Source organism: Lissotriton helveticus, chromosome 4_1, assembly GCF_964261635.1.
Source record: "Lissotriton helveticus chromosome 4_1, aLisHel1.1, whole genome shotgun sequence".
NCBI lineage: Eukaryota > Metazoa > Chordata > Amphibia > Caudata > Salamandridae > Lissotriton > Lissotriton helveticus.
Window position 1 is genome coordinate 1623753371 of NC_136063.1, and position 23753 is coordinate 1623777123.

The window sequence follows — 23753 nt, forward strand, 5'->3', positions numbered from 1 at the left end:
GAATGATGCTAACAGATTCACAGGAGGCTTGTCAGTCTGAACCTGAAATTCATATGATTCACAGATCTTCACCAACTAATTGGTCTGCATGTACAGCAGTATATTTGTCAAATGCAGCAGATAAAATACTGTGTTTTATGATTTTGTAACAATCATAACCTGTTTGATGCTAGCTTGTATACATTTTTTTCATCTGACAGAGATAATTTCTAAATAGATGTTCAGAAGGCATATTCTGTGCATCGCCTTCACTTATCTCCCAATCTTGAATGACTCATCTACATCTTTGTGTGTACAAGTTTGGTTTACAAAAACACAATGGGCCCTTTTCACAATGGAAAATTTGCACTTGTATATTTACTCCCAAGTAAATCTACTCCTACACCTCAGTGTAAGTCTAAATAGTTTCACTGTTCACCATTTCAGAGTGTAGATTTACACCTACGTGAAGACGTAGATGTCTCCACCCTTGAAATCAGGAGGTGGAAACACCCAAGAATGACTTTATGAGTGTAAAGCTACTGCTAGTTACTTTTCCTACTTGGATGGAGATCTCCCTATTGAACAGTACAGGGAAAAGCACCTCTATTTCATGTACCACTGAAAATCTTTGATATCTAATTAATATCATATGAGGATATCCAGTGTCTTTAAATCATGTATCAATATTTTAATCCTGCCTTTCGGTGGAATTGACCTATAGATTCCACTTTCCTCAGGATTAATGCAAATAGATCTTCCATAAATTAAAAAATTCATCAAGCATCTACAAAGTGGAGAAAAAAGACAGATGCAGCATATTAAGGACATGAACACACTTCCACATGATAATATGAAAATATAAACAATGCATAATAAACTAAAAACATTACAACCTCTACACAAATATGGCAAAAGACAGTAAAGGTTCACATTCATCCCTGCAAAAATCCATTTAAGGAAAGACAACATTCCTTGCAAAACTGTTTACCAACTTTCATACTTTAAAAAATAAGTTGTGCACAAACATATGCTTTAAAATTGTTCAGTAAAAATTATTTGAATTGAAAAATACATTTACGTCCCGATTCCCTCTATTCATACTTTTCACTATTACACTATCCAATCATATTTATAGTATCCATACGTCATAAAAAATGAAAGAAACTTCTTGCTGACATTCACCAAATTGACATGTCACAGGTGGCTACTTCACTTCTAAACACTCACCCAGTCCACTCACCTTTCATTCAAGGGCATCTGAGGATGATACCTTGCTATTCTAGTGATTTGAAGTGCAAACTGGTTTGAAGTGAGTTTCTCCTTGTGCCAGAGTCACTTCTTATGCTCATGGCGGCCCTGGGCAAGGAGCGTAGGTAGGGGGCCCCCGGAAGAACGCAGGCGCGGAGGCCAGTGAAGAGGGGGTGGGTCAGGGTGTTTGGAAGTGGATTAGAGCCGGAGGCCGCCAAATCCCTGCCACGGGCCACCACACAAATATGTATCCATCCTCAGAGGATTATTATATTAAGGATATATATTGGCGTGGCGGCCCCTGGGGTTTGGCGGCCCTGTGCAGGTGCACAGCTTGCACATGCCTAAGGCCACCCCTGCTCTTCTACCTCTTGCGATCTGCTAAACAGATATGCCAGTCGTTCTGGATTTCATAGCACGATTTGTACAGAGTCTGAACGGCCAGTAGAAACCTGCTATGTTTGCACTTTATTCAATAAGAAATAATGAAGCTGGTAATTGTTTTGGTGGCAGTGTATTGTTTTTATCAATAGATGTCTCTGGTATGTTCTCTGTATTGCATAGGCACTATATCTTTGGCGCTGATGCTATGGTCAGTCACTTTTATCAGGCTGAGCTACATCATCCTTCGATCAGGTTTCAGGCATGAGGGCTAATACTGGTTGGATGATGCTCAGCAATGTTTAGTTAACAATAGTATTGGCTGCCCCTTTACCTTTTCTTTCTTTTGCTCCCCTAACCAGGTGGCATAACTCAGGACCCCGCATCCCCCGCAGGGCCCCCCAGCTGTAAGGGGCCTCCTCAGCACAGTACTTGGGTCTGAGCGCTCCAGATAAAATGCGGAGCGGGCGCCCCTCTGCATACATTGCAGGGGGGGGCCCTTAAATTTTTGTTATGCCACTGACCCGCACCACTGCCAAACAATACAACACGCGCCAAAGACTGGAGAGTGAAGAGGGACAATACCTCAGTTAACAAATGGAAACTTCATGTCTTGGCCTACAATATTTTGCCTATCAAAATATGTTTTCCAGCATTTGAATTCATTTGAGAGAGCGTCCTTTAAAATGCATGATTGTGGAAATGTTTTAAAAATTAAATCTACCAGAATGATAGATTCAGAGATCATGCATTCCACGGAGGAATGTAACAAGCATGAGTTCTTGGCCCTCCCTGGCAGTCCAGTGATTGAAGATTGACTAATTTCTTCTTTGACACTACTAAATAGCCATTCCATAGAACCGCTCTGTTTATTTCAGTTGGTAGTTATATAATATTTCTGTGAAAAGAACATGGCATGACATCGAAGTAAAATACATTGTTCCAAATGAACATTTATGACATCTCATTTTCTCCCCATTTGGAAGACCGCTGTGTCTACATCGTATTTTCAGGCTCAGTCAGAAAGACGTGCCCATTTGAACAGCGAGTGCTGGATTGATTTCAGAGCAGGGATATGCAAGATTCCTGACTCTAAGGTGGATATAAATGGAGAGAAAGTAGGTTATGCACTGAGTAGTGACAGCTTTTCATTGAAGCTGTTTTCGAAAGAGCTGGGAGCTTTTGTTTACATTCAGAGATGATGCTGGGATGCACAGCCAGTCAGGCTGCCCGGCATTGAGGTCATGTAGTCATTACTGCATTATCTTCAGTCTTTGTTCGCATTAGTGAAAATGCTTTACAAAGGGCCGCAAATCCCAGGGGGATAATGTTTTTAGTGCACACAGAGCTAAGGCAAGCTAGGACTCCTGTTGCATTTTCTACTTCTTATAAAAGAACCGCCATTTTTCTATTTAAGTTCTGAAAAATATTTTGAAAACATGAATCAGACAAGAGTGTGCTAATTTGCTCCAGGGCGCAAGTATCTACCAATGCATCAGCTAGAGCAGGCATCAGAAAAGCAATTTCCAGCCAATTTATTTTCTTGAGATCTATTTAGAGCTTTTGATGAACGTGACCATGCTTCATTTTCTGGAAAATGACAGCAGATGAGGAAGAGCTTTGGCCTTCAGACTTCCCCTTTATCTTGCAGTGAGTAAATCAAATGCGAATTGCGATGGTTTTAAAATGGAACGACGGGAGGGTCAAACACACGCTAAATGCTTTTCACATCTCATTTCCTGTGATTTGGTCCTTTGATTCCGAGGTGCATTTTTTCATCCCCGTCTTCGGAATCATCCAAGTGATCAGGACATTGGACTTCGGCGTGGTAAATTTGTCCTTGGGATTGCGCATCACCTCTATGCCACCGCAGGTGCTGGCACAGCTCTTGCTGCTCTCAAAATAACTGAGGGACAGGGGGATGAGATGGTTCAACGATGTTATATGCCACCAGAGTGGTATTGATTTCTCACCTCTCCCCCCAGAATTGGCTAATACTATATGATTCACGAGGCCTAATAGGGCTGGAGGGGGTCTAGGGTTGCTTGCGTTCTCTATCCGAGGGGTCTTCACCTGGGAGTTCAGCAGGGACTCTTCCCATCAGAAGACAGGTCAGTACATGTTTGCATAAGGCATGCCTCTGTCTAGAGTGGCACAGGGTGAAGGTTACTCTGAGTGATTGACAGTGGTTAGGCTATTTTAAAGCATCCACCCATAACCTTTTGTGTGTTTAATGCTACACGAAGACCGTTTCTATTGCTTTCAATGTTGCATGATGGGTTTCTCACAGGGCAAAACTCACCAAGGAAAGCAGGTCCTGCATAAATATTGCCTCCATCACCACCACAGCCACAAATTGCACATTGTGCCTCTTCAGAAAGCAGTAGGAGGATCAATAGGTGGTCAAAAGTATAAACTCTTTTAAGGTGGTTCTGTGAAAGGTGGGTTAAGACAAGTCGTCATTCACTTGTGGAGATGATTAGGTTGATTTTATATCTCTGCAACAGAAGCTATTTAGAATAGAGAAGCAAACCGGGGAGGTGATAGTTCAAAGGCTTTCACATCGTTGACTCTAATCCTGCCAATGCAGTCCAACCCCTTTCATCCGGGAACTCAACTAGTTGTTTGTGACTTTAGACCAAAACCCCCAGAAAACTCCTCATATATTGTTCACATCAGAAAATTTCCCCCCAGAAATGACAGTGAATGGCAGCTAATGGACATGAAAAAAGACACATTATATGACTCAGATTGTAGGGCTTAAATTCTACTACCAAAAGTTTCCACCTAAGTTTGGAGTACATTTCCCAAATTTTGCGGATTCCAAGGAATCCCTAGAGTATGTGTGAAAATCTATGGCAGATATACATTTTAAACAATGCTCTCTATGACCAAAATGTACTCACGAACATTTTCAACCAAGTTGATAATCCGCCTGCATGGAGCATGTGTATGCATATATGAGTTGAGGAGTGCACAAACCTTTTATGGCAGAGCTCCTAAGACTGAATAGATGTAGCATGGGTACAAACGAAATCTATTTTTCAAATTCTTTGGAACAAGTGGAATGGCATAGAAAACATGTCTAAAGAAAACATATATATTGCTCTTGCTGCAAAGAAACCGTCTCAAAGCTCTCCATCGCTCCTTGAATATAGCTCATTGTTGTATCAAATACCTGAAGTAATATATATTGTTGGATTTGGATTCAGATGACACTGGATTAAAAATCAAACCTTGTCCTGATTGAAGGGGTTGAGAAAAGTGAGGGATTAACATAGGTAATTGTGACCATACTACCTACCACGCATTCGTTTTGTTTACTTTAATACATTACAGTATTTTAAATCTGAGGCACAGGGAGATGAACTGATTTGCAAAGAATCACACTATTTTTTGTAATCCAAAGCTGTGTGCTCTGTGGTCAACACTTTAGATGCTAGAAAACATCTACTGCCTCCATAAAATACACACCATTGTTTCAGGAAATCAGCATGCACAACAATCAAACAAATATCAAACACAGGGAAATGTCACTGGCAAATAACAAGAGCACCTCTACTGCAGTTAGTTGAATGCTGTTTAGTTTTAATAGTTAGCATGGCTCATACTTAATTTCTGCATATACTTCAATTAGTTTGGTGATCCTCACCCCAGTCAGTAAATGGCTGCTTTGTTTCTTTTTATTTTACTAAGTGTGGGCAGACTCTATAGAGTCTAGAGTACTGTACAACAAAATATACTTTAGGTACAAATAAACGTGAGTTGGTAAGCTTGTATGCTTTCTGGTATTGCTTGTCATTGTGGTTAGACAGAAGTTGTGCAGTTGTAGAAAACATTATCTAGTGTGCTAGTACTGTATAAACAGTATTGTTTTCAGCTACCTCATGAAGTCACCTTGGTTCTTTGCAGTTTATTGTGTTGGGCTTCTCACTGTACCTGCTCCCATAGAAAAGGATTGTCATTCTGGAAGCCCTATCTAAATAGTGAGTTGAAGTTGATACTAACCAATCACACGAAGAACGACACACAACACTAAAGCTAAACACAGCCACCTGCAGCAAAGACTCAAGTGAGGGTCATATTTCGAGAGTAGACAATCCACATCTTTCCTTGTAGGCAGCAAGCACCTTGAGATAGGCTGATGCTACACACTGATGCAATGCCATTAACCCAACCTCCATATGATTTTTTGCCCGCTAAAGCCTAACACAACAAAATATAAAACAGCATGACACTATGAACTATGTGTAACTAGTTTGTTGGTCCTCTACACCTCCTTGTTGTAAAATTCTCACCTTCCCTACCCTATCCTATTTAGAAAGTGCATTTTCTTCCTCTGAATATGTTGTATTCATTTCACGCACCTTTCACGATGACGCATTGTGCTTGCACCCGGCAACCAAGGAATTGGTCCATGCTGAGATGATGGTCTTGCCACTTTGTTTGCTTCATCCACTTCAGTGTTGTGTGCACTTTCTCCCAGTGTCCATACCTTCAAAGAAAGAGACTCCCCACTGTGCTCTTTCTTAATCAAACTTTCTGTTTTTCTCCTTTGTTCATGTCTCTGTTTGTTTTTCCTTGTAGGAGAAAGTACAAGAAAACATCACAGAGGTAAGGAGCATGTTTCCATAGAATGAGTGCTTTTGTATTGCAGCTCACCCAGGCCCACTTCTAAAGTCTGAAGAAGGGCATGTTGTGAATGTAAACATCACGGCAGTTTATTCTGGAAAAATCTGCTTCTCGCCAAAGGATTAACCCAATAAAGGAACTCTCAGCTCTTTCCATCCTCCTGCCTCTCTTATCTTTCATCACTACCCAGGCTGTAATTAAACGTTGATTGCTGTCTTGCATTTGTGCAAATGAAATGCATTTGCATATACGTCCACCCCGGGAAAGGAAGTCTTGCAAATGCCTTCACTAAGCCTGTATTTTTAAAAGTAGAGAACATTAAACTGTAGCATCTCTATCTGTGTTCAGCAAAATTCTGCATGTATGTTCCAACTACTGCACACGGAGGAAAGTATACAGACCGACACCTTGAAATCTCTTGATAAGCACTCTGTGTTTATCAGGAGCATCAATGAATAAAGAGTTTTGAAAGAACAAAAGATGAGAAGCTCCACAGGGAGAGTAAACATTTGGTGGGGGCTTCTTTTGCCTTTTTTGCGCCTTGCGGCACACCCCATCAGACGGTGCACTTGGTGCCGTGATGATTGTAGAAGTCAGCACAGAGGGTAAGGAAGGGGCAAGTTCCATCCCCATATGCTTCCTCAACACTTCCAATTATTGTGCAGAAGATCTCCTCCATTTCTATGCATTGCTGTAAACATGGCAGATTAATCCCCTGTGTAAATCAATACATGACTGTGGTAGCAGACAGCAGTAGCAGCACTCTGACAAGCCACATCCAGCGATGCATTGTTCCCCCACGCCAAGTAATTGACCACCCTATGGACCCTTTCCCTTTATTTCTTTACTCCCCCTAGTCACTCCAAAATCCTAGTGGTTGTCCATGGCATGAGTATACCATCATGCTATGGAATGGCCTCCCTTCCCGAATGTCATAGCAGTTTCCTTATCCTATTAAGTCCCTGTGCAAGGTGAGCATCAGTGCTACTCTGGTTCATTGTGTCCATAGTTCCCATTATCAAGCGCTTATGTTTGGTGTGGCAAACCCTGAATTGCAGAGATACCTGATGGTGGATCTTGCTCCTACCCCTGCTCTACTCTCCAGATCCCTGCGAGTGTTTTTGAAGCACCAGTCCCCCAGCAGCTGCCTGCCCTTGCTGCTAACTGCTGCTGCTGCTACCTGTAACCTCTAGGTTTAGTTTAGCTCAGTAGAAGCCTGGTGTAAGAGAAGGCAATGCCTCATCATATTCTAGGGATTTGATGAAAGTAAAACCCGCGACCACATAATACTGTAAGATGAACACAAGTAACAACTTAGTCAATGAATTTAAAGTCATAAGGGGACAAATTCTTGTTTTCATTGATTATTTTTTATAATCCTACATTTCTGGCTACCCCCCTAGTGCATTCGCAGCCTCTTCATCTTTTCTTTTTGACTTTGATTCATTGTTGCCTTTTATCTCCCTGCCTTTCCTGCCTATGTTGGAATGTGAAATGTTTTTTGCCTATTCCCTGCAGTCTGCACCATTTTTGTCTTTATAACAGGCTAAAAGTAGGTGAATATGGAACTGCTTGTTTTCTAAATGTTCATCTTTCATTTGATTTTTCACTGTACCTCGATCGATTCCAGCGCCACTCTAGTGCCTATGGAAGCTAATGGTAAAATGATGGCACACACAGGGTTCTCAGAACCCTTGTAGAGCCAAGGAGTTCCATGTATAGGCAATTCTTTTTGCTACTATCGTAGCTGAGCCTGTTTGCCAATTGGATCAATAAAAAGGGGAATTGTAATGAGAAGAGCAATCTTTGATTGACACTGCTTAAGCCCCAGAGCACTTCATGATGGTGTCTGTGAAGTCTGTGCAGACTCTTCTGGATGAAAGGTCCCACTGTGAAAACGGTGGTGACATTTCCAGAAGTTGCATCTCTTTTGAATCTATTGAATTAGGGAGCGAGCACTCTAACTTGCTTCCTGTGGAGTATCTTCCTGTGGCCACCTGGGTTGACAAAGGGCAAGAGCCTTGTGGTTCCCTCTTTCATGCCTCTAAAAAATGATGATAACTGCAGGGGAAACAACCTTTACAATGCAGTCATTACATCGCACTACACTTATAACGCAGTCATTACATCGCAACATCCTTTACAACGATGTCACTACAACGCAGGCATTACAACGCATACCATTACAACGCATGAAACTACATTGCATGTCACTATAACGCAGGCATTACAAGGCATACCATTACAACGCATAGTACCCCTACACTATCCAACACTTACCCTAGTATTGCACCCCCTGGATTTAGAATAGTAATTTTTACCCCTACACTATCCAACACTTACCCTACTGTTGCACCCCCTGTAGTTAGAATAGTAATGTTTACCCCTATACTATGAAATCGTGCTGCCAATAGAAACTAGAAGCATCCCCTGGCGCTCCACTCTCAAATAAATTCAAGTTGAATTAAAGAAAAGTTCATTCAATCGTTTGAAGTGATCTCAAGTTTATATATACAAGTTCATTTTGGAAGTATTTCTCCTTCAGTTGTATAGTTCATTAGGTAACATTCCATGATCAAAAAACAACACATTTATAAGTCCGATGCATTTCGGGCTTAATGCCCTTCCTCTGGGACAACAACTAGAAGCAAGACAAAAAGAAATTCTATTCAAATCGCTGTAGATGTGACATCATATTCAAAACAAAAACATTGCATTTCGTGTGTATCACTAAAAGATATCGTGCTCGTACCCATCGTGCTCTCCCATTGTGTGCATGCATACAAAAACTTCAACAAAATATTGGTGGACTCACGTGTTGTTCGTATTCAAACTCACTCGAAGTCAATGAATAATGCTGGGGTTTAAACAAGGAAATGCGTGAATGTCAAGTATAGAGCGAACGTCTATATCAGAGTTATGAAAACACTGTTACAATTTAACTTACTTGTGGTACGCATTAGCATCTCCTGTGTGTATCGAATGGTTTGCCAAACGCGTCTGGCGCGAAACTGTTTGAAAGGACTAAACCATTCATATCGAGTTTAAGAAATCTGTGAGATTCCTGTTTGGAGTAAAATGTAACGTAATTGGGCGAAGTTCCGACCACGTGATCGGAAGTCAACCAATAGGTGATCAACTTCATCAAAACAACCAAATATATCGGATCTATTGCGAAGGTGAAAATACATAACAATGCATAATGTAATCAAAATGAACACATGCTTTACAAAAAATATACAAATATACGAAGTTGGATATGCAGATCGGTCCCTGTTCGATTCCAACTGGCAAAGGAATTCAAAAGGGTACTGAAAATTCATGAATCAGTCTCACAAATAGCATGCACATTCTATACGATCATTAAGACCGTTCGGCTTGCTGGAGTTAAGTAAATAAATCCAATGGTTCTCTCTTTGAAGAAGGAAACGGTTATTGTCTCTGCCCTCTATTTTTTCAATGGTTTCAAGAACCACATACTGAAGTTGTGAAATGTTATGGTTGGCTTCAGAAAAATGACTCGCTACAGTTGATTTTAAGTTCTTTGTTCTTATGTTTGATTTATGCTCGTTGAGTCTTGTTTTTATTTTACGTTCGGTCTTGCCGACGTATACCTTGCCACAAGGGCATTTCAGCATGTAAATCAAGTTCGATGTGTCACAGGTCGCATTAACTCTCAATTTGATTTTATGACCCTTCATCGGATGTACTATTTGATTACCTCTCATGATGTTATTACAGTTGCCACATTGTAGACATGGACGGGTACCACGATATAATTTGGAGTCTGTGATGGTAGATTTCAAAATTTCTCCAAAATTTCTATTTCTGGTGAAAGAAAAGATCGGTGGATTGTCAAAAGTCTGTTTAAAATCAGGTTCTGCTTTGAGAATATTCCAGTGATGGTTGATAATCTTCTTAAAGTTGAAACTCGCAGTGGAGTATTTAGACACAACTGTCATTCTGTCTAACTGGGGCTTATGTTTTGTTGTCAAGAGATCCGTTCTGCGTAAGCTTTCTGTTTTCTGTGCAGCTTCATTGATTATGAACTCTGGATATCCTCTAGCGTGGAATCTTTCACCCATCTCTCTGATGGTACTCTTTGCTTTTTCTGGGTTTGACGTGATCCGTTTTGCCCGCATCATTTGCGATAGTGGTAGGTGTCTTTTGAGAGATTCCTGGTGGAAGCTGTGGTAGTGAAGGGTGTTATTCCTGTCAGTATCCTTACTCCAAACAGGAATCTCACAGATTTCTTAAACTCGATATGAATGGTTTAGTCCTTTCAAACAGTTTCGCGCCAGACGCGTTTGGCAAACCATTCGATACACACAGGAGACGCTAATGCGTACCACAAGTAAGTTAAATTGTAACAGTGTTTTCATAACTCTGATATAGACGTTCGCTCTATACTTGACATTCACGCATTTCCTTGTTTAAACCCCAGCATTATTCATTGACTTCAAGTGAGTTTGAATACGAACAACACGTGAGTCCACCAATATTTTGTTGAAGTTTTTGTATGCACGCACACAATGGGAGAGCACGATGGGTACGAGCACGATATCTTTTAGTGTTACACACGAAATGCAATGTTTTTGTTTTGAATATGATGTCACATCTACAGCGATTTGAATAGAATTTCTTTTTGTCTTGCTTCTAGTTGTTGTCCCAGAGGAAGGGCATTAAGCCCGAAATGCATCGGACTTATAAATGTGTTGTTTTTTGATCATGGAATGTTACCTAATGAAGTATACAACTGAAGGAGAAATACTTCCAAAATGAACTTGTATATATAAACTTGAGATCACTTCAAACGATTGAATGAACTTTTCTTTAAATCAACTTGAATTTATTTGAGAGTGGAGCGCCAGGGGATGCTTCTAGTTTCTATTGGCAGCACGATTTCATGTTTTACTGGACGTCTTTGGCAAGAGACGCCTCCCTGACAGCAAACCTCACGAACTTTAAAACTGTGGATTTAGAAGTTACTAACTTTTGGTTTCTAAAATATAGCTGTGCGACTTTTCCATATCTTTTGTTCTACCCCTATACTATCCAATACCTACCTTAAATGCAATGTAATGGTATGCATTGTAATGGTATGCATTAAGCATGGGCAGAAAATCCGTTACGCTCGCGGATTTTGCGAATTTTCGGTAAATTCGCGATTCGCGAACTCCCGCGAATTTACCGCGAATTCGCAAATCCGCGAGCGACGGATTCCGGGGGCAAAAGTTCAAGCCTTGCTGGCCTGTTGTAACTATTTTACGATGGCGCCGGCAAGCTGCCAGCGCCATCCTAAATTAGTTACTAAGTTAGCTTCAACAGGAAGCTCTAATAGATAAAATAAAGCAGGTGCTCGAGCACCTGCTTTATTTTATCTATTAGAGTTTCCTGTTGAAGCTAATTTAGTAACTATTTTAGGATGGCGCTGGCAGCTTGCCGGCGCCATCGTAAAATAGTTACAACAGGCCGGAAGGTGTGGCGTCTTCTTGAATAAATATGAAGGGCAGGGTTCATTCTGGCACGATGGTCCTGGCACAAAAATTAAACCTCAACCGGAGGCACTTACAGATATCAATTAAGCATGTGCCCTAGTTGAAGCTTAAATTCAGTGACTCATTCATCAGCCCAAAAACAATCGTGAGCGTTGTCAAGGCTGGGCAGATGTGCCTTCTTCCCAAATATACCATCGAAAATCAGCTGTGATGCTGGACAGAGGCCTTTGCATCCTTGATTTTCACGAGCGCAATCCTCGTGCTGTTCCTGTGGCCAGGAGCTTCTGTATCTTCATCTGCTGCTCTGATCGGTCTCTGACCTTTTATACACACAAGAGGCATGTGCACTCACATGGAAGCCCCGTCCGTTTGGCCCCGCCCACACACTCGCGGTGTGCACCGTCTTCCCGCCATTTACCCACTATGATAGCTCACTCAAGGGACCCCTGCGCCCTTCGGCGCGATTGCATAGTAACACACACCTGGTCGCTGTAGACAACTCTCTGGCACTTTAGGCAGCTGTAGTGTAGTAAAAGCACTATACCTTTACCCAACGAGGTAGCACTTACTGATTATCCAGTATAAAGTACTCCAGTTGAGTAGAGGTATGGCACAAAACGGTGGCGTCTTCTTGAATAAATATGAAGGGCAGGGTTCATTCTGGCACGATGGTCCTGGCACAAAAATTAAACCTCAACCAGAGGCACTTACAGATATCAATTAAGCATGTGCCCTAGTTGAAGCTTAAATTCAGTGACTCATTCATCAGCCCAAAAACAATCGTGAGCGTTGTCATTCAAGGCTGGGCAGATGTGCCTTCTTCCCAAATATACCATCGAAAATCAGCTGTGATGCTGGACAGAGGCCTTTGCATCCTTGACTTTCACGAGCGCAATCCTCGTGCTGTTCCTGTGGCCAGGAGCTTCTGTATCTTCATCTGCTGCTCTGAACGGTCTCTGACCTTTTATATACACAAGAGGCATGTGCACTCGCATGGAAGCCCCGCCCCAAATCCGCAGATCCGTAAATACGCAAAATCCGCGAATCGTGGATCCGCAAAATCCGCCCATGCTTAGTATGCATAGTAAAGGTATTATGCAATGTAATGAAATGCATTGTAAAGGTAGTTTCTAAAAATGCGATGTAAAGGAATGCATTGTAAAGGATGTTGCGATGTAAAAACTGTGTTGTAAAGGCATGCGTTGTAAATGTATGCGTTGTAACATCATACATTCTAACTGCAGTGATGTATCTTTCTCTCTCAAGCATGTCTAGATTTTTTTTAAGAAGAAATTGTTTAAATATTTAGGAAGAGTTACAACCCTTTAATGATGCTCTTCTCATGCCTTTAATGAGAGACACTTTAGACATGTTGTGTTCTATTCACAGCAAAGGTGTGGAACTGCTGATTTCCACCTATAGCCATGTAGATGCCACAATAACAACCACATCTATGATAGGCACAGCTCCAAGAGGTTATTGCTGTTTACCAGCCTTAGCTGACATTGTGTGTGTTGATTCAGCAGGCTTTTGCTTTGTGTTACATCCTGGCATAAATGACCCAACTCTGATCGCTAGATCATAAATGCTATAGAATATGTGCTGAAAGCAAAGCAGACAATGTTTTTTGTTAATGCAGATATTTTGGTACCTGCAAGAGATTGTTCAATCTACATAATATTCTGGACCTGCATCTATTTAACCCTTATGGAGAACATCAAGTTGGTGATGTGATCTTGGGCACAATCCTGTCTTCTTGTTAGTGGAGATTTGTCTGTCTGCATTGTTCACCAGGAAGGTCAACGCAGGTGTGTTTATTCATGTGGAACAGAACCCAGACATATCCCTGTTGAGGTGACTTGCTATTTGAGGCATCTCTTCCCAGGAAAGTGTCTGTGACCTTGAGGAAATTGATGTCCTTGTTTTACAATGTAGATCTATCTGTAACCCAAGCACAATTTTTCCTATTGCACGCTGAGAGAAGTGGTTTCCCTTCCCTTGGATAAACAAGCCCGCCTTAAGGAGGCATCTTCTTATGTAGGATACTCATGATTTATAATGTTCATGCTAAAGTTTTGAATACCAACAGATCAACCAGTGGCAAACAAGTGATTTAAAACACAACACTTCAGATACATATCAGCCAACAGACTGCTTGTAGTAAGGCTGCAGCACAAGTATGGATACAATAACACTACCCATGCACTCCAGGGTATATAATTCTACTTACATTTAATCTGATCCTCACGCCTTGTTTTGAAATCTTTGCTACCCTTCTCATCAGGAAAAAGGTGCTAAAGTTTTGTGGCAAAACCAAAACAATGTTTTAATTGAGCTAGCAAAAGAAATGTACTTTGCTACTTGTGAAGAAGCTAGAGGAAACTCACTGCATGACCACACAAATGTGCTTCTGTGCTCACGATAGAAGCAGGCTTCCCCTTGCCTCTTACACGGGGGCTCTGAATGTCCAATCAGACGTGATGCATTGTAAGCCCAATAAAAGCAAAACCAGGATACATGAGGTAAGAAAACAAGACTTCAGCCAGAAGACTGGAGTTGACTATAATGTGGCACAGTAGCAGTGGCTCCAGCCAGGCACTTGCCATTTACTCCCTCCCTGCTTTTCCTCAGCGCTTGTCGTGCACATGACAACCACATCTGTCAAAGAATTAATGAAAATGCTGGCAGCCTGACCTAAACAGACAAGGAAATGAGGCTACCAGTATGCTGCTAATCAACAGCTCCCGTGGTTATTACTGGCTGGTACAAAGACACCACATGTGATCTCTGCTGTTGCTCTGACAGTCAAATTACACATTCAAAATACACATTATTTAATTAAAGCCTATTATTAGAACCAGAAATTCAATTACACCCATGCATTGGTGCAAACTCTATTACATGTTTAGCATTTGCATTTCACTGGCATGTGGCCCTGCTCAGTGCGTTGGCTCCTCACTCCGATGATCGAAAGGTCTTGTGTTGACGAGAGGGATTACTCAGTCGGCCGGGCCCAGAATTTGAGCACAGCCAGCAGAGCTCGAAGGATTTTGGCAAGCTCACTTGGACCTGGAGCCTTTGTGAAATTTCTGAGTACTGAATTTGTGACTTTCTGAGTCAATCCAGGCAGGGGGTGTGCTCATGTCATAAACAGCCAACAAAATGTTTCATTTTGAAGACATGCCTCTTTGGCTAGAAAGGATATTTGCGTCCAATTTATAATACACAGTCTTGTTTCCATGATGCCTGGGTCAAACAGGGAAAACAAACGTAGGAAGTTCAAGCCAGTGTGAGAAATTTGATCACTCTGAAATATTCTGTCTGGGGTTTAAACTTTATTGCCCATTGTTGGCGCCATCTATGGTATTCGGACGCGTTTTTAAGGCCATTTAGGCTCTAATTAATAATAAATATACAACATCGGCTCAATAAAGATTTGTTTTCTGATAAAGAATGTGGAGGCATGATTTACGAAATTTAATAATGATATTGTCGAATAAGAAAGAAGATTTACAGCGCAACCACTGCTCTAAATTGTTCATCTGCCTAGTTGCTTTTCCTCTTTTCATCACTATATTAGAATTTTAGGTTTGCGGTTATTCCTTTTCATGCATGACCTTTTTCATTTCCCCCCAGCCCCCAACTTTTGGGATAAAATGTATGATAGAATGGAACATGAACAACACAAATCTGCAGTGTATTTTAAAGAATAGATGCAAATGAGAACGTTTCAAAAACTGTTAATAATAATTGAAAACGAGCAACCCATTCAAATACCTGTTTCGCATTGCGTACAATTAAAATGTGTTTTTTCCCCCAGTCTCTTTATTGTTCTCTTTTTTTCTCTGTTGCTGCAATGTACTCCCTTGCCCTGCCCAGGTGGTGCCCTCCGTTCTTTCTACACTAGCGTCAAGGAACTGTATAGTGTACGTTGCGCTATACAAATACCTTTCACATCACATCACATCACATCACATCACATATATCAGGGCAGATGTGTACCAGTTTGGCGAGATTATGATGGCATTAGTGGCATGATCAACTGTATGACAGTGTGTGAGTACGTTTGCATGTGTGAATGTTAGTATGTCTCTGCATGTGTCACTTTGTATCTGGGAGTGTGTCTGCATGTCAGCGTGTTTACGTTTGTGTAAGTGCATCTGTGTGTGTTATCATGACAGAGTGCACAGGTGTGTGTGTTTATTTGCCTATGTAAGAAATTGGGTTACTGGTTGATGGTAGTAGTGAAAACTTTTCTCAAGCAGCAACCACAATCCTTGTTAGGATGAGGCACAAGCAAACCCCAAATTAATCTATACTCAACCTACTGACAGCTTGGCAAAGAGCAGTCAGGAAGAGGAAATGAATTTATGCAGCACTTCAAAACAGTAATAAAGTAAAAACACAACACCCGGAAAATCCCACATCAATTTAGACAAAATAGAGTACATTTTGATAAATCAATATCAAAGCAACAAAAATCCAATCAGTAGAACCAGAGATATGCAATTTTAATGATTTCAGTGAATAAAGCATTAAAAAGCAAGATTCGCCAACTGTTGGTAACTGGTTGGGAAGTTCAGGCCAACCACAATGGAGTACGAGCCATCTACAGGAACCCAGCAAGGTCCGCTGAACAAGAGTTCCCTAAATCCTGGTTGTGAAGAGTTGCATAGTCCCGCATCAAGGATGCATCACACAGCAAGGTGATACGTCGGTTCCGAGGAGATGTGAGGATGCAGTGCGAGATCCTGCATTGTTGTCGATGATTCCGTTAATGGGGGAATACGATGTGAAGTCTGTTGTCCAGGATACGCTATGCAACCAAGGCAATCTGTTGGATTCAAGGCGCTGCGAGGCTGCGATGTAATGCCCTGCGTTGTCTTCAATGATCCTGTCAATGAGAGACTTGCCTTGTGAGGGCCTGCTTCGGGGATGCACCGCACAGTGGAGATTCCAATTGGGAACCTGGCTGCAATTCGAAGTCCTTGAATTGGGAAAGTGCACGCAGCAGAGCAGATGTGTCAGCTTTTGCTGCGCAGCAGAGGAGATGTATTGGTTGTGCTGGATCCACAAAAGGGCTGGCAGAGCACCTCCAGGCCCACTTTCGAGGGTCCAGGACTGGGGTAGCAGCGATTGGTGGGGTAGGACTCACAGATTACAGAGTCCAGGTGCTGGGTTCACGGTTGTTGGAGCCTTCTGTGCCTGAGGCTCTAGTCAGGAGGCCAGCCACCAAACCCTTTGAGTCACTCTGGGGTCCTGGTTTCAACAGATGCAGGTCTAGTCCTTCTCATCCAGGCAGGTCAGCAGGGCAGTAGGCAGCAGGTCAGCAGGGCAGTGGGCAGCAGTCCCACAGAGCAACATTACATCAGAGTGGCAGTCCTTTTATGGGCACACCAGTCCTTCTTTCTGACAGAGTCCACAGGTATAGAAGTGTACTGAAGAGTTGCTGTCAGAGGTCCAATACTTATCCCTGGTGCCCACTTTGAAGTGGAGGAAGCTTCTAGAGGTTACCACTCCCCTGAGGTGGTAGGGACCCCCTTCCTCCTTGTCCTGGTGACAGCCCCTTCATGAGAGCGCTCAGGCAGAGCCTGTGTGATGTGCAAGTGTGGTAGGTCCCCTTCATTACATCAGATTGGCCCATCTTGGCAACACCTATCTTCCCTTTGTCTCACTGCCTGGGAGCAATACACAAAGACCAACTGCTAATTACACATGGTCATGTAACCCAGGATCAGGATGCAGGCACCAAATGGTTAGGACAAGACAATTCCAACTTTCTAAAAGTAGCATTTTCAGAATCGTGATTAAAAATCCAACTTGACCATTAAAGAAGGTAATTTCTTCAGACAACAAACATGACAATCCTTCCTGTTACTACACAGATGTTATCATCTATTAAATGCAATAAGAAATCCCAATATTAAGCTATGAGAGAGGTAGGCTTTTCAGTAGTGAAAAATGAATGTAGGAGTTTTTGGACTACCAGGACAGTAAGAATTAAAGGTACATGTCCAACTTTATTAATACAATGCACTCTGCCCTATGGGCTGTTTAGGTCCTACCTTAGGGGCGACTAATGTAATAAAAAGGGTGTTTAGTCCTGGTAAAATGTTTATTTTTCCAGGTCCAAATTGCAGTTTAAAACTCAACACAAAAAGCTACAATGGCAGACCTGAGACATGTTTAAAGGGCTAATTGGGTGGATGGCTGTGAGAAACTGGGTAGTTGGTTGAGGGGAGGGAAACTCTACTCAAGCAACATCCACAATCCTTGTCATGTGAACCACAAAAAGTCACTTAATTAACCTGTGGTTAACCTTCTCATAGTTTGGCCCAAAAGAGGTCAGGCTTACCTTAATGGCAAAAGTGTAAAGAATGTATGCAACACTTGAACGGTAATAAAGTGAAAACATAATACAAGAAAAACCACACACCTATTTAGAAAAATAGATTAAAATTGAATACATTATTTGACACCAAAACAACAAAAACCCAATCAGTACAACTGCCCATATCCAATTTTCAAGGTTTCAGATGAGCATAGTGCCTAAGAACTCAAAGCACTACTCATGGCTACCTGGTTGTGCGAGACCAGCCGAAAGTCACAAGTTCAGGCCAACCATGATGGAGTGTGGGCTGGATACTGCGATCAGGTTAGTCCTACTGAAAAAGTTACATTTTGAAGTCCTGTCCGAAGTGTTCCATTTGCGGTGGAAGGGGCCACGAGGATCTGGGAGAACATCGCGGATTGTATTTGCTTTAGTGCAAAGCGTAGGCCGGGCATCATGGATGGTCATTGGTGTAGCAGTTACAATCCTGTCGGGCATCGCGGACGGTCATTGCTGGAGGGCACTGTCGGCTGTCGATGCTGTAGTGCGTAGTGTAGATCTTGCGTTGTTGCTCATCCATTGCAGTCGTTTTAGCACAAAGAGTCGAGTTCACTGGAGCTTTGCATTGGTCGTCGCACAGATGGCAAGATCTTGGAGAGAACTGGACAATTCGCTATTTTCTTCAAGGAGGAGTTCAACTGATGACACACCAAGGGTTCAGGACCTGGGAGGCACCTCTTAAGGCTCAGGAACTCACTCCAGTAGACAGACCCTCCAGGATTTCGCGGTTTGCTGCGAAATCGGCACTTTTGCAAAAATGCCGCGATTTTTACAAAAGTGCCCGCAAAATCGGCACTTTTGTAAAAATTCCGCGATTTTTACAAAAGTGCCAAACACCTTAGTATTGTTCGTTTTCTTATGTATTTTCATTGCATTTACCTTTTGGTAGCAGTGGCTATCCTTCATCACCACTCACTCCTTCAAGATCTAAGCTAAAATAGTTACAAGCCCCTTTCATGGTTCTAGGATATCTTAGTGCTTGTTAATAACCTTGGTGCCCTTATGGTTAGGTCACAGCTATGGAAATAAAATACAAATCTGCCAAGTAGGTGAAATCATCTTTATTCGACCATGTTAATGTTGTCCTGTACTGCAGAAGTTATACAGTGCTTCTTACTCCTGACAAGGCAAGAAAGCTTCCGAATTCCATCTTATTCCCGTGCACCCCTTTAGAGTTGCTCAATGTAGTTTGCCACATATGGGAGGTGTTGTGTGAAGGGTGTGAGGTTCAAAGATATTCTTTAAACAGGGTGAGGTGTACATTGCTGTGCAGATGCATGGGTGTTGTGGAGTATGTTATAACAGACCTATTTGTGTTTACCAGCTTTTTATATAGTTGGTCATCTGCATTATGGAATTATGCGTGTGTGTGGGGATGGCTTACCTATTGTGCTAGTGCTCTCTGGGACACCAAGTGATGGTCAATTCTTATTTTGCAGGAATTGAATTACATAGCTTGGCTGCTAGTGGGTAACTTTTTTGAAGGGAGGAGTCATCAAAGGGGGATGCCAATCTAGATCAAACGGGGATCGATACCTTAATGCTTGCTAGTGCAATGGTGGCCTAGTTCTATTCAGATCCTCCAGCGGAATACTCTGCTAAAAAAGTTTCCTTTGATTTAAGGCTGAAACTGAGTGAGTATGAGTAAAAGAAAGTGCAGCAAAAATGCCGCTAAATTTCCATATTTGTGCCGCTAAATTTCCATATTTGTGCCACTAAATTTGCTAATCCATGCCGCTATATCCTGGGGGGTCTGAGTAGAGTCCGGCCTAGCTCGGGTAGGTCTAGATGTAGGTGCAGGCAGGTCCAATTGTAGTAGATCAGCTGGACAGTTGGAGGGAGGCCTCTAGAGCTTGTTATGTCCCTGTAGCACAGATTATGAGGTCAGAGCAGACCCTTGGCATCACCACAGCCTGGGAAGAAGGGGGCAGGTCTAGTCTTCCTTCTCAGGAAGCAGAGCAGGCCTCAAACAGCAGGGCTGCAGGGCATCCGTCTTCTGAACTATACACAAGTCTGGTAGTGTACTGATGAGTGGGTAGGAGGGTCCCATTATGTAGCTGGTTCCCTCTTTGCAGTGGGAGAAGCTTTTGGAGTTTTCCCCTTATAGAGGTGTCTGGAATTTCCTGCCTCCTGGCCCTGATCTCAATATGTCTGGGGACACAATAGGCTAGTGTGAAGTCATTTGTGAGTGATCTGGGCCAGTGCCTTTGAATTACAGGTGTAGTAGGTGCGAGCTCTGCCTCCCCTAATTAAGTCAGGATGATTCATCCTGCCAATACCCATATCCTCTATTTTGATACTGATTGTGAGTAATACACAAAGGCCAACTGCCAAATACATTTAGGCATGTGACCCAGGATACAAGCTGAAGCGACTGTTAGACCTGGCATCTTTTCTTGTGGCTTCCTTTAGACATTTTTTCCTGCTGTTTTGGCTTTGTGCTGAACTTTGTTTTGCTTGTTTTAGGACTCTGTGCACTTTTTCACTGCTGACCAGTGGTAAAGTCAATGTACTCTGTGTCTACAATGTAATGGCATTTGGTTTCTCCATGATTGGCATATTTGATTTACTAATAAGTCTCTAGCACAGTGCATTACATGTGATCAGGTATTTTATATCAAATGCAACTAGTGGGCCTACAGTAATGATAGTGCCACCACACACATGAGTACTGCACTGCAGGGCTTGCATGTGCAGTTTCAAATTGCTATTTTGTCCTGGCAAGTTCAAATACTTGGCAGGCCCAAACCTTCCCTTTTATTACATATAAATCATCCCTTGATTAGGCCCTAGGTAGCCCATGTGGAGGGTACAGTGAATTTAAAAGGTAGGGCATGTACTTTGAAGTTTTAGATCTCATGTTCGTGAAACACTGCTATATTTGTTTTTCACTACAGCAAGGCCTATCTCTCCCATAGGTTAACTTTACATGTGCAACTTTCAATTGGGAAAAGATAGGAAGAGTATCTTGGTGTCTCTCGACTCAAAATTGAAAGACACATCTTTTAATGAAGTTAGTTTTTAAAATGGCGGTCTGAAAATGCCACTTTTAGAAAGTTAGCATTTTCTTACTGTAACCATTCTGTGCCTCTGCCTGTCCCTAGAATACACATCTTGGTTGCAAACCCTCCTGTAGTGCGTCTAAAGCCAGGGAAGGGTCTTGTGCACTACAAAGACCTTTCTTTGAAGTCTCCCCTACTTCAAAGGCTAAAATGGGTTTAAGTACCGGACCTTTGACACCATATACTCAGAACACTTCTGGACTAAGGACATTCTGCCAGGAAGAAGAGCTGTTGTGCTGCCAGGAGGGACTGACACTTGTATTACTGTTTTGGGCTTCTGCCTGCTCCTTCTTGCCTGGGAGTGAGAGGGCTCTCTATATCCTGTATCTCTAAAGGTTCTCCAAGGGCTTGTTTGTGCTTTCCTCCTATTTCTGAAGTCTTAGGGACATCAAAGACTACACCTGCATTTTGCAACTAGCACCTGCACTCCTCTTCTGTGAGTCCTGCTCTGCCAAGTGGTACCAAATACAGCCCTGGATCCTTGAAAGTGAGTGTCTGCTGCTGCAACCCAAGAAACCAACTCATTGACACAAAGCGTTGTTCAGAACCGGCGTATTCCCAGCAAAATCAACACATTGCCACTACCTGCAACGAAGCCGTGTACACTGCTCACCAAGTGTGTGGGACACAACAACCTCGACTTACACCGCAGCCCTGACTTTGCTGACTCAGTGCCTTCAAATCACAGTTGCTGCGTGAGTCTTGGGCAACGCATCACCGACGTCTGCGACTCCCCGTCCCCAACACTGACACATTCCTGGCCCTGCGTGGCTACCAACCAAAGTATCATTTTCAGCAAAGCAGTTTGGCACCGATGCCTTGGAACCAACACAAATCACTCTTGACATCGACACTTGAACGACTTTGCCCGACTACGGAATCAATGCCTCACCTGCAACAGTAAAGCATCACATCCCTATTTTAGAGCATCATCCCCGAGCATCAACGCATCCAAGGTACTGTCAGTGGGTCTGCGTGACTCCTGTATGCAGCCCACGCTCCATCGTGGTCAGACTGAACTTTGGGATTTGCCCCAGTCAAATGCAACCAGATAGCCCCAGTTAGAGCTATTGATTTCTAAGCACTGTATTTTGATTTAGTCTTGCCAAATTCATAAATTGAATTGTGTGTTTTGGATTTTGGCTGTTTTACTCAGATAAATATTGGCTATTTTTCTAAACCTATGTGGAGTACTTTTGTGGTGTTTTCACTTTATTACTGTGTGTGTGCTTTCATTGCCTCTTTAGTTTAGTCTGACTTCTCTGTGCCAAGCTACCAAAGGGTGACCACAGGTAAACATTTAGTGCGTACTACACTTCCCCTGACTAGGATTGTGGTTCCTGCTTGGACAAGGTACGCACATCTGCCAACCAGAAACCCAATTTCTAACAGTGACCAAATGGTTAGGATAAGAAAATGCCAGTTTTGTAGAAGTGGCATTTTCAAAAATGTAACATAAAATCACCTGACTTTACCATTAAAGAGGGCTTTTCAATACAACTCCTTAGACACCAAACATGACATTCCTACCTGCCTCCATACAAAAGTTATCACTTATTAAATGTAATAAGGTAACCCAATGTTATCCTATGGGAGAGATAGGCCTCACAGTCATGAAAAACTAATTTAGGAGCTTATCTCTATCAAGACATGTAAAACTTAAATGTACATGTTCAACTTTTTAAATACAATGAACCCTACCTTCCAGGTGACTTGTATGTGAAAAAGGGAGTTTTAGATCTGGTATAAGGTTTACTTTGCTACGTCAAAATGGCAGTTACAACGACATGCACAGGTTGAAATGGCTGGCCTGAGACAGATTTTAAAGGGCATCTTAGTAGCTGGCACGATTAGGCCCACCAGCAGCATTTACTTTACAGGCCCTGGGTATATGTAGTGCCGCTTTACTAGGGACTTACAAGTAAATTAAATATGCCAAGTGGGTGTAAACCAATGTTACCATGTTTAGAGTAGCAGGCACAAACAGTTTAACACTGGTTAGCAGTGGTAAAGTGTACAGAGTCCTAAAAGCCAACTAAAATGAGTTCAGTAACAAGGAGGGGTGAAAGGAAAACGTTTGGGGGTGACCCTGCAGAGAGGACCAGGTTCATCAGTGACACAGTAAGTGCTACAGGCCAACTAGAAGCATTTAATTTACAGGCCCTGGGTACATATAGTACCACTTTACTTGGGACTTACAAGTCAATTAAATGTGCCAATTGGGTGTGAGCCAATATTAACAGGTTTAAAGGAGAGGGCACAAACCCTTTAGCACGTGTCAGCAGTGGTAAAGTGCACAGTGTCCTAAAAGCCAACAAATGAGTTCAGCAAAACAGGAGGGGGTGAAGGCAAAATGTTTGGGGGACTACCACCCAAAGGTGTCAGGTCTAACAAGAACCATATGCAGCGTAACATAGTAGATCAATATATGTCATTCAGGGGTGGTTTTTACTTCCGATTTAAAAAAAACTAATGGACAGCATAAGCTTTGCTACCAGAGCCTATTACCGCTCATAGACCTCTGATGTAAAAAACATTACCTATAACCACTACTATCTA

The 23753-nt window shown here is 42.3% G+C and overlaps 1 protein-coding gene across 7 annotated transcripts in view; it reads left to right on the forward strand.

The window, feature by feature from the left end:
* The window catches only part of PDE1C (phosphodiesterase 1C), a 1852914-nt gene that overhangs the window by 816844 nt on the left and 1012317 nt on the right, over positions 1-23753 (forward strand). For 6 of the 7 annotated variants that reach the window (XM_078688253.1, XM_078688254.1, XM_078688258.1 and 3 more), the window contains one exon: positions 6199-6225. The exons of the other annotated variant lie outside the window; for it this stretch is intronic. In XM_078688253.1, coding sequence (XP_078544379.1) covers positions 6199-6225 — 27 coding nt within the window. The remainder of the gene's footprint in view (positions 1-6198; positions 6226-23753) is intronic. 7 annotated transcript variants of the gene reach the window in all.